This window comes from Pan paniscus, chromosome 3 (genome assembly GCF_029289425.2).
Source record: "Pan paniscus chromosome 3, NHGRI_mPanPan1-v2.0_pri, whole genome shotgun sequence".
Lineage (NCBI taxonomy): Eukaryota > Metazoa > Chordata > Mammalia > Primates > Hominidae > Pan > Pan paniscus.
Window position 1 is genome coordinate 148,672,174 of NC_073252.2, and position 12,725 is coordinate 148,684,898.

Below are 12,725 nucleotides of genomic sequence, written 5' to 3' on the forward strand. Positions count from 1 at the left end.
TTGGGCCCTGATGGGCCCTTTTATTATGCATCTCTTCAGATAATGAAAAATAGTAATTTTTAAAAAGACCTTAAGCTATCCAAAATTAGGGAGATTTATAGGTGCTCCTTTGTCCCTCTTACCACACTTATCATATTTCATACATATACATATATATATATTTTTTGAGACGTTGTCTCGCTCTGTCACCCAGGCTGGAGTGCAATGGCATGATCTCAGCTCACCACAACCTCCACCTCCCAGGTTCAATCAATTCTCCTGCCTCAGCCACCCGAGTAGCTGGAATTACAGGCGCCCACCACCACACTTGGCTAATTTCTGTAAGTTTTAGTAGAGACGGAGTTTCACCATGTTGGCCAGGCTGGTCTCGAACTCCTGACCTCAGGTGATTCGCCAACCTTGGCCTCCCAAAGTGCTGGGATTACAGGCGTGAGCCACCATACCTGGCCCATATACCTATACAGTCTTAAGAAAAATTTCACACATACACATTTCTGTTTATTTATTTCAGTCTTATTTTCCAATAATAAAGGCTAACAAACCAGAAGAAGGTTCATAGCTACTTTCTAGTTGGATATGAATATTCAGGAAAAAATATATTCACTGACAAAGCTAGTAAAAGGTCAAATAACATTTCATAGTTCGGTTTGAACAATTAAGGTGGAGGAGAGTGATGGTAGATGTATTGCAGGGGCAGGGTGGAAAGTATGTTCAATTCGAATGAGTAAGGGCTTCAGAAAACAAGAGAGACCTGATAACAGACCTTAAGTTCCCTGTCTAAAGGACACTGGTACTGTAAACACAAAAATAACATTGGGAGCAAAGAAATAGAGGATAGCCCCAATAAGGAACTTAACATCAAAATGTAGAACTTACGTCACTTCTATTTTTGACCTAAATTTTTGCCAATGGATGACACTCATCACATGTGCAAAAAAAAAATAATAAACCTGTAAATCTCTCTTCAGATTTAGTCATACTCTAAGAACTATCCAAAGGAAGGCCCTAAAACCTTAAAGTCAAGTTGTAAGTTACTGCCAGAACTATCATTTTCATTTTATACACCCACAAACACACACACCCTATTACTGTCTCAATCAAAAGAAACGAAGTACTGCAAGCTTACAGATTTGAACCAGCTCACAATCTGACCTCTCTAAAACTCTCAGTAGAATAGTAGAATAATAGGGTTTGGTTTGATTATTTTTTGGTTGGCTTTTCAAAGGTAGAAAATGTTAGTCTTTTCAAAAGGACAAACTCGGGATACCAAGCCAAGAGTTTTATATCTGCACTAATCTGGAATTTTATGATCAAAGACCACTGTAATTTCTTCAGTGGAGACTCACCCAGATATATCACTTCAGTGAAAGGATTAAATGACTCACCAGACAGTAAGCCAGTGCCACCTAAACTCATCGATCTATCTAAATCCTCAAGTATACAATGAAAAAATAGTCATGACTATTTATTATCTGGAATATAAGAACCCTCTTGTTTTTTATATTTAAGTCACCTTAAATAATTTATTTTTTAAAATAGGATGGCAATAAACATTACGAGAAACTTTAATAAGAATTTAAGGATAATAAACTCAAGAAGTTTTACTCCATATTTTCCTGGTTTTGAAGGTATATACATATACTCCAAATGAGCGTTATCTTTCAGATAAAACTAAATGCTCATGATGAATCTGAAACACATCCATCTTGAAAATACTAAGTCGAAATTTCAAATACATGTTTAATAGGCTCTAGCTTATCATAAATTCTGGTTTTCCTTCCTGAATTTATATCACCCAATCCAACATTTTGGAAAAATTGGATGACTAAAAATTTTGTTAAAGAGGACAGACATCTTCTTTGCTTGAGACTTGCAAAATATTTTCTTGTACAGATTTGCAAACATTTAGAATAATCAATCCACTGAATTTTTTATTTCCATATAAACTTTTCCTTCTAGTCATCATTGTATGCACACCTGCCTTTAGCATTTATCTACTTAGAAACTGTATCAAGTAAACTGTGGTACATAATCATCCCACAAGACGGAAGAACACCGCCACACGTCTTTTTAGAAAAATGGGATGGCCCAGGTTCTTGTCTCAAGTTATCACACAAATTAAGCACAATGAAGTCCTTCCTGCTAAATAACATGCTCATAGAGTGTACAGAGATACTGTGACCCTTTGGAGGGTCACAAACCATTGTAATATCTAAGATATTTTTTGCCTACCCCAAAAAAAGTTTTTGCCCCATTGAGACTGCAAGTTTATACTTTCTTAAAACACAATGCAGGCAGACTGCAGTGGCTCATGCCTGTAATCCCAACATCTTGGGAGGCCAAGGCGGGTGGATCACTTGAGGCCAGAAGTTCAAGAACAGTCTGGGCAACGCAGCAAAACCCATCTCCATAAATAAATAAATAAATAAATAAATAAATAAATAAATAAAATTTTTTTAAAAATTAGACGAGCATGGTGACATGCGCCTGTAGTCCCAACTACTTGAGAGGCTAAGATGGGAGGATCACCTGAGCCCAGGAAGACAAGGCTGCAGTGAGCCATGATCACACCATTGCACTCCAGTCTGGGTGTAGGAGTGAGACTCAGTCTCAAAAAAAAAAAAAAAAACCACAATGCAAAACTTTGGGTAAAGCAATACAACGACAGAGGCTAATAAACAAGAGTAATTATTTCTTTTCCTATTGCACCATCACTCCAGGTGCAATTCTAGCATTCGTGGGTTGTTTTTTTTTTAATTTTAGTCCACAGCATAGTGAAGAATAGCTGATGTGTAATAGTGAAATAGCAAAATGTTTCAAGATACAGAAAAAATAAGATCACTAAGACTATAATTAATCATATTTATAAAAATGATCCAGTGAACTCACATATAATAATTGTAAGACATAATTTAAAATTTTCAAGCTTGTGTTCTCTTTGTTCTTTGGAAAATCTCTTTAGAAAAATTAATCCTTACAAAGGGTTATAACTACTTGAAAAAGAGGGTTAATTAACATCATTACAATTGAGACAATCAGGCTACAGGTGATTCCAGGCATGATGTAATATGAAATATTACATCTAATTTAACTTTTAGCTTTAACTTCAAGTCTTCAAAATATACAGGGCATATGGCCAGATGCGGTGGCTCAGGCCTGTAATCCCAGCACTTTGGGAGGCAAGGCCGGAGGACTGCTTGGGCTCAGGAGTTTGAGACCAGCCTGAGCAATGTGGCGAAACCCCATCTCTACAAAATATACAAAATTTAGCCAGCTTGGTGGCACATGCCTGTAGTCACAGCTACTAGGGAGACTGAGGCACAAGAATCACTTGAACTCAGGAGGCAGAGGTTGCAGTGAGCCAAGATCGCACCACTGCACTCCAGCCTGGGTGGCATGGTGAGACTCTGTCTCAAAAAAAAAAAAAAAAAACTAAAAACAAAAACAAAAACAAAATATATATATATACACACACACACATATATATATACACACACAAATATATATATGTCTATATAAACATATATATTTCTTAAAGATAAATATGGGCTGGGTATTAGACGACATTAAGAAACTATTACTATTATTAGGTGTAATAGCAGCATTGTGATTATGTAAGAAAATGTCTTTTTTTACATGCTATTAAGTATTCAAGGGTTGAATGACGTGACATCTAAGATAGTTTTAAATATCTAAGATAGTTTTAAATATTAAAGCAAAATAAAGGGAAGTAGAGATATCAAATAATTATGGAAAAATGAATATGGTTTGGATAGCTGGTAATAAGTTCATAGATACTATACTTACTACTTTTGTGAAAATTTGAAATTTTCATTAAAATATTTTTAATACTAAAAAACTCATAAGCATTTTTTTAAAAATTAAGAAGCTTTGTAATGTTTGGTCACACAGCTAGTCACTGGCAAGGACAGAATGAAAACCAAAGTCTCCTGCCTTTTATATTAATGCTTTTTGTACAGTATTATGCTGCTTATACAGTACTATGGCACAATCACCTCTTTCTGAATCCTTTCTGTTTTACAGTACATGAAACCACAATCCAAAACATTCCTCACAACATAAAATACATAAGTTACCATAAGAACTCTTAGATTTGTTTGCTATTTTTATGAACATCATCAATGAATAGGCACTGCTCAAATTTATACATGAGCAATAGTACACCTTCTTCCTTCTTAGAATTTTACCAAAATTTATTGGTAAAAAATCATTCTAAATTAAATTTTGTTCAGGGATATAGAAGTGTCCATTGCTAATGCTTCTGGGTATTTAACATGATCCTATCTTGTTATCTGCTATAAAATTCAAAGACCAATAAGCAACAATGTCTTGCAATACTGAGAGGCTGTATTTAATACATACATCTTACTCACTGTAATAAAATTAAACATAGTTCATAAGTTGTTACACCATTTAAAAAAAAAGTTTCATATATGAAACATAAATTAGGGAAAAGCCCTGAAATACAGACTCTTCAATTTTTAACATTCAATTTTTTTCCAATTATATTACTTCATAAGTAAAAGTCATTCATTACTTCATCAAATAGTTCATAGCTAAATAAATTATATCCCTCAATAGATCTAAGGAAATTGCTACTCCAAACTTAAGTACTTCTAAAATCTGAACTTTCTTTTTCAAATAAACTCATTGTTACTTTTTGACTGCATGAAAATAATATCGCTCATCACCAACTCCATTTACATCTATAGAAGAGATGAAATTCCTAACTAAAGCTTCATACGTACCTACTGATATTGTAAGGGTCAAACGAAGTGTTCATATTGCACAGTTAATACTCAAATATAGATATCTTAAACTATTAGCCTACCTATAACCTTGCATTTCCATTATATCCTTATTGCTACAAGAGAGATGCTTTTTCACAGGTTTTTAAAAAATTCCTCAGACCATCTCCTAGCTACTGTTAGTCAACAAAAGATTACAATAACTAAAGCTGCCAGTTGATACTTAAAGACACTGGAATACAGATGGGAGTGTCATTCCCATGATTTTTCAGTTTGAGGAGAATACAAGTATATTATTCTAAACCATCAATCACGGGCCCAAAAAAAGCCAGATTTAGCAACCACCTAATCCAAGCACTTTTGAATGCAAAAATTAATTCTATATCATCATTTATAAAAAGCCCTGTAGCTTCACCTTAAAAAATCCTAGTTATGAGGTCAGGTGCAGTGGCTCACACCTATAATCCCAGCAACTCAGAAGGCCAAGGTAGGGTTCAATCTTGCCAGTACACTGCACTCCAGCCTACACAACAAAGCAAGACTCTTGTCTCTTCAAAAACAAAATAAAATAAAAAATAAATCCTAGGTACGAAGATGAAGATTGGTATTTTGAAGTCAGTCTGATAAACTCTTCAACTCATTATTTAAGAAATTATCCTCTATTGAACTGCAATCTGTTTTCTGAGGAAATTTACGGTAAATCTACTTTCACTTGGTTAAGTCACTCTCTCTAATATTCGAAGGCACTCACTACATGGCAATGCTCCATGCGCAAAAAGAAAAAAAAAAAGGAAGGAAGGAAGGCAGAAGGAAGGAAGGAAGGAAGGAAGGAAGGGGAAAGGAGAAGGAGAAGGAAAGGAGAAGGAAACGAGAAGGAAAGGAAAGGAGAAGGAGAAGGAAAGGAAAGGAAGGGAAGGGAAAAGGAAAGGAAAGGAAAGGAAGGGAAAAGGAAAGGAAGGGAAAAGGAAAGGAAAGGAGAAGGAGAAGGAAAGGAAAGGAAAGGAAGGGAGAAGGAAAGGAAAGGAAAGGAAAGGAGAAGGAGAAGGAAAGGAAAGGAAAGGAAGGGAGAAGGAAAGGAAAAGAAACGAAAGGAAAGGAAAGGAGAAGGAGAAGGAGAAGGAAAGGACCCATTATTCCTCATCCACTCCATAAATAGCATGGTTTCCAATCCCCTCAGCAACCTACCTCAGCATGCTATCTAGTTTGACAATCTCAAAGTACACTACCTAGAAGAGACCCAGGAATCTATGAATGACGTAAGCAGTATAGAGTAAAATGCTGTTATCTCTATTTGTAAAACAGAATTCTACTAATAACAATGCATTCCTTATCTGTGTGGCAATACATTGTTGTTCATATGGATCTAAGTTCAAGTAAAATCCTGTGACACTAGTCTCTCCAATTCTTTGCTCTCAAAATTAATTTTAATGTATCAAAAAAAAAAAGTCTTAGTTCTTTGGTTCAACACATAATTCTACGCTCCATCCAAATCACTGATAAAAATCTTGAAGATTACAACATAATAGACATGTGACACAGTCTTCAAAAGATAGCCTATGAGAAACCTTGTCAAAGGCTGACAACACTTAAACAATGAAACTCCATGTTATTTCATTATCCATGTAAGTTTTTAATCCTGAAATATAAATACATACAAATAAAATAAAGAAAAACCACTTACTTGTTCCTTCTATAAGCAGTTCTTGTCCATGGCTACCCAAAAGTGTCCGAGAAAGAAAAGGTGCAAAATCCACAAAAATCTCACGAAGGAGAGGAGCTGCCTTTTCCAAAGCGTGTTCAAGCCTCTCTGTAATACTAATGAAAAGACATTAAGTTACTTGAACTATTCAACAGATTGTATCAATTTTCTAGTTTTGAAAATAAAGATGTATTTCCATATATAATTATTTAAAAAAATTAAAAATCACCTAAAGAGACATTACTGCTATGCATAGCAGTCCTTCTGCCAAAAATATTCGTTTTTATCCTGATCTATCTTGCCCCTACAATCTCCAACAAACAACCTGGTTAACAACCACTGCAAGCATCAGTACTTACTAGAAGTCTCACCTGGCCAGTTAAGAGCAGTTTGTTTTTAGGCCCATTATAATCTAAACAAACTCTCATCAAGTCTTCAACAAATTTTTCTATTTACCACTAAACCATTAGCACACTGAGTTCAAGAACCATGACTTCATTTTAAAATTCACAGTTATAGCATATAGTACAGACTCAACAGACGTTGAGTGCTTATAAATTATAAAAAGCAGTTCTTTTTTATTGAAGTCAATAATTCCTTTCTAATGCAATGTGAATGATTTTTCTCCTGAAAATAATATACTTTATAGGCACATTATAACAAAACTATCATTTGGTTGATAGTTATATTTATTAATAAACTGAGATAGTTGTAAATGTACCTATAAATATATAAAAATATATTAATATATATTTGTGATTATATATACATGTATTCATATATACATACACAGATACATTTAATGAGGGTTTTTTTTTTTTAAGGTCCCCAGCATTTCAGATAATTCACAGATATCCACAGCTTTAGTTTCTAACTTACAAATTAAACATATACATAAAGAGCCACTAGTTATCTACTATTAACACTAGGAGTACTTCCTATTCGTACTACCAAGAAAGCAGTTGCTACTGAAACTATCAACACAAACATATATAAATTTTTGCTGTGAATAACCATCTCCTCACAGGCACTGCTCTAAATACTATTTTCTTCTACACAACTCATAGAACTTGTTATCCCTGAAGAGTATCACAAATACTAGCTATACTCGAAGCACTCAAGTACCTACATTTGTAGTGTCTAATGGATTTCCCAATTGTGGTAAAGAAAATCAAGGACTCTTTGGACACTAAGTCTCCAGTGGTGGAAAATACACTCAAAGCATTCGAAATTAAACTCTGAAACCCAATTAAACAAGGTAAGTAACAATAAAAATCTATCTACAATTCAGTATCATTGTGGCTTTGGCTGACTGGCTATCACTTATATCAGCATTTTGTTGTTGTTGTTGTTGAGATGGAGTCTCACTCTGTCTCCCAGGCTAGAGCACAGTGGTGCAATCTCGGCTCACTGCAACCTCTGCCTCCCGGGTTCAAGTGATTCTCCTGCCTCAGCATCCCGAGTAGCTGGGACTAAAGGTGTGCACCACCACACCTAGCTAATTTTTTTTAATATTTTTAGTAGAGATGAGTTTTCACCATGTTGGCCAGGCTGATCTTGAACTCCTGACTTCAAGTAATCCGCCTGCCTCAGCCTCTCAAAGTGCTGGGATTACAGGCGTGAGCCACCGCACTTGGCCTATATCAGTATTTTATAGAGGAGAAACAACAAATTCCACACTTTCAATTTGCAATCATTTGAAACATAAGTCATAAGCTTATGTAAATATTTGTTATGCATGCAGCAATTATTTTTTACCACAAAGTCACTTCTCATGAAGTGACTTGTACATCATGAAATGACTTGTATATCATGAAATGACTTGTACATCTTATAATCTTTCAAAAGAAAATGAACTTCTAAAATGTTCCCAAGCCTCTAAATGTCATATATGTTGAAAGAAAGAAATGAAATGAAATGAAATGAAACGAAGTAAAATAAACCTAGATAGCTTAAAAAGTCATCAAAAGGTATAAATCACAATATTCAAGTTAGTAGCTTAAATACCTCATATTTGAAACCGGATCTTGTGAAACTGAATCAACTGTTGGAACTGAGGGCAATTTTGCATTAGATGATCTACTGCCTATAAAAGAAAAATAACCATCTATAGGAATTTTCTGCTTTTAGATACGAAGATTTAAATAAAAAGAATGTCATTATACCAGTCAATAAAAACATTATAACGTATTTTCATGTCCATTACTATTTGGATAACATTAAAATCTAACAATTAACAACTAAATGCTTTCATATATAAACCTCAGCTACAAGCTCAATTATCATGCCAGAGCAATCTTTCTATCCATGAGCTGAAGAAGCAAGAGAAAAGTAAATTCTGACTCCCTAAATAAGGTTCACAATTCCTTCTACTCAACACCAAGTGTCAACAGAAAGTTAAAAGTAAAAGCATTTTCTTAACATAGCAAAAACACAGAAACAGCTACATTCCAAATTTAGCTTTAAACCTCCATTACCATGAAAACTATCCGTATTCAGTTATCAAATCACTACTAAAGGACTAAATTGTAGCAATAAATGTAATCAGGGTTAGAAGCCTAGATCTCTGAGAATCTGTAATCTTGTATCACAACTATTATCAGTTATTTTCCCCTTATGCCCCAAATACAAAAACACTATGCTTTAAAGAGAATAAGGGCCCTCTTTCCCAAAGATTGTTGAATCTTTCAGTCCAAAAGTGATTAGAAACACATCAAGGAAAGCATCTGCATCAGGCTGGAGGTTGTGTTGGCCCAGAGAAAGTTATTGGAGCCAGTGTGAGGAGGGAATTCAAGGAAAAGAGAAAACTGAGAATTGTAGAATTCATATCTATATGAATTCATGGTTCCAATAAAGGATGGAAATAATATGTGAATGACAGTATATATTTTTATAGACTTTTATATACAAACATACACACACACAAACACACACACTGCCTCTAGCTCTGTCCACTAAGAGGACATGGAAGCAGCAGCATCTTAACACTTGGTGTCCAGATCTTGGTTTCTAAATACTATACTCCACTAAAAGAAAGAAATGGCTGATTCAAGATCTGTGGAAGAAAAGCACAAAATGAGTTTGAAACATCTAGTTATGCTTTGTAGAAAGCAAGGAATGATAAGATATATACAAGGAATAAGGTTATGTCAAAGGACAATGAAGCCAGCTTGAAGGGGCTCCCACTGATCAAATACCATTGTACTCCATCCTGGGTAAGAAAGTGAAACTCCGTCTCAAAAAAAAAAACAAAAAAAAGAATTGCCATTTTTGGCCAGGTGCAGTGGCTCACGCCAGTAATCCCAACACTTTGGGAGGCCAAGACAGGAGGACTGCTTGAGCTCAGGAGTTCAAGATTAGCCTGTGAAACACAGCAATGCCCGTCTCTACTAAAAATACAACAAAGTGGCCAGGAATGGTTGTGTGTGCCTGTGGTCCCAGCTAGGTCCCAGCTCAAGGATCACTTGAGCCTAGAGGGCAGAGGTTGCAGTGTGCCAAGACTGCACTACTGCATTCTAGCCTGGGTGACAAAGCAAGACCCTGTCTTAAAATACGATACGATACGATACGATACGATACGATACGATACGATACGATACGATACGATACGATACGATACGATACTTCCCTCTGCTTCACACCACTCCCAGAACTTCCTCAAGCTCACTTCAATTGTATCTAGGAATTCTGATTCAATGTGCTCTTTTTGGTAAGGCAAATAAAGTTAATTCTGGATATAGATAAGCATAGCCAGGACCTAATCAGAAGATTTGTGGATATAACTGAATAAAAAACAGCAAGGATCTGAGGCAATTTTGAACTTTCCTGAAACATGCTTGGTTTTTAGGCAGTACTTGATCAATAACCCTCAGTTCTGATTACCAGGTCTCAGTCAAATCTAAGGATCCAAAAATCTAGACAATTTGACCCCCCAACAAGCTTGGCTCCTTTTGGAAAGCAGGCAATGCAGCAATCTTCCACAATTAACCTCTGGATAATTACTGAGCCCACCTCTTAGAGTGAGCACATACCTAGTATAAAATGAACTTAACTGTAGTTAATCTTTCTTTTCCACAACATATTTCCTTTCCCATTCCCTTGATAATCAAAGTTGACTTTCCTTTATACCGGAAGTTTTGTATTGCTTACAGTCCTGCCTTCCTCACCATCCTGCTCAACTGAGATCTAACTGTACCTAAAAACTCTAACCAAGTGACTGTTGGTCAGGACGCATAGGATTCGTTTAAAAATGAAGCTAAAGCACACACTTCATCATGCTGACAATTATTTTTTATTTTTCTTTTTTTGAGAGAGGGTCTTGCTCTCTCACCCAGGCTGGAGTGCAGTGGTGTGATCAGAGCTCACTGCAGCCTTGAACTCCTGGACTCAAGCCGTCTTCCTGCCTCAGCCTCCCAAGTAGCTGGGAATATAGGTGGATGCCACCACACCTGGCTATTTTCTATTTTTTTTGTAGAGACAGGGTCTCATTATGTTGCCCAGGCTGGTCTCGAACTCTTGGTCTCAAGCAATCCTTTGGCCTTGGCCTCCCAAAGTGCCAGGGTTATAGGTGTGAGCCACCATGCCCAGCCCATTGTGACAATTTTTAAAAGCATAAATATCAATTCACATTTCATCATAAAAATATTGCTATTTTTGTGTTTTTCACAATAAAATTTCAAATTAGAGGGCAAGACCAGGGAAGTTCAAAAACATTTTTTCACCCTTTGGTATCTGGCACTTCTAAGAGTCAGGTCCAATCCTAAAATCATATACGACACTCAGTAAAGTACTTCACAGACCCAATGGCTTTATTAAACTCAGTAAATGACACCTGCAATTTTCTAAGTTCTTGACAACTATATGATCACTGAATCACAGTGGGTCATTGACTGTTACCAGTGATTAATTAAATATTTCTGTTTTCTTAATTGGTGATAGTTTTTGAAGACCATTTTTATTGCAATGTATCAGACATTTTCTCTATTAGGATTATTGATGGATTTTCTTGAGCTTTTCTGAAGCTAATACAAAGGAACACATAAGGACCCATTTACTTAAAAGTAGAAATGGAAAAAATAAATCCCTCCCCAGAAAACATATGCATGAGGCTTTAGGAAAAAAAAAAAAAGGGGGGTGTGCATGAGGCTTTAGGCAAAATTAGCCTTTACTGTGTTAACTGGTTTATTGGGTTTTTTGTTTTTTGTTTTAAGAGACGAGGTCTTGCTCTATTGCCCAGGCTGGAGTGTACTGGTGTGATCATAGCTCACCACAGCCCTGAGTTCCTGGACTCAAGTGATCCTCCTGTCTCAGCCTTCTGAGTAGGTGAGATTACAGGCATGTACCACCACGTTCAGCTAATTTTTTTAAATTTCTTGTAGAGATAAGGTCTCACTTTGTTGTCCAGGCTAGTCTTGAACTCCTGGCTTCAGGTGATTCTTCCACCCCAGCCTCTCAAAGTGCGGGACTACAGGTGTAAATCACCACACCCTGCCCACTGTGCTAAATGATACTAATTTTAATGAGAAATGCGTATTAGAAATGAGAAAAAGAAAAGCAACATTGTTACTTCTAAATAAAGCAGTAACAAAAATTATTTCCTCACACTACCCTAGAAGTAATGCCAATTTTCAATTCTAAAAGAGAATATAGCAGAAAGAGATTTTTTACAGTGTCTTAAGTCATAAGAAGACACTTTACCAACACGGATAATAAATTAACCAGCAATAGTTATAAGAAAAAAATCACATGAAAGAATAAACTAAATACACCAGTAATTTCACACTAGGTTGTCCTCCATTCCTGCTGTGGAAAAAATGTAATATCCAAACACATTCTGTATTTTTTCAACTCAGATAAAAATATAAACTTTCAATCAATTTGTTTTAAATTATCATTAAATATTTCCAGCAAATGATCACAAATACATAAATGCAGAAGCTACCTCCAACATGTGGAATGATACTCACTTATCTTTTCCTTATCCTAGCACTGATAAACTGGCTCCTTCAAACTGACAGTTTTCCAGACATTCAAAAGAACAAAAAGGAAAATGCAAATGTATCATCTGTCTAGCATCTATCTGGGGAGTAGGCAATTGTTTATTTAAGGTCCCTGCGGGTCTAAATAACTAATGTCCCTTGCAATAAAGAATCATTAAAACAAATGCCAATTTTTAACCCCTAAACACTTTAGCACTGCATTTCTCTCTCTCTTTTCTGAACCAGTTAATTCAGCCTGGGATAGTCTACATGCCCAGT

General features: G+C 35.7%; 1 protein-coding gene across 5 annotated transcripts in view; it reads right to left on the bottom strand.

The window, feature by feature from the left end:
- Positions 1-12,725, bottom strand: part of LRBA (LPS responsive beige-like anchor protein) — a 799,485-nt gene that overhangs the window by 537,447 nt on the left and 249,313 nt on the right. For all 5 annotated transcript variants that reach the window (XM_055111907.2, XM_063603583.1, XM_034959239.3 and 2 more), the window contains exons 32-33: positions 8,476-8,554; positions 6,451-6,584 (exon numbers count right to left, since the gene is read on the bottom strand). In XM_055111907.2, the coding sequence (XP_054967882.2) occupies positions 6,451-6,584; positions 8,476-8,554 (213 nt within the window). The remainder of the gene's footprint in view (positions 1-6,450; positions 6,585-8,475; positions 8,555-12,725) is intronic.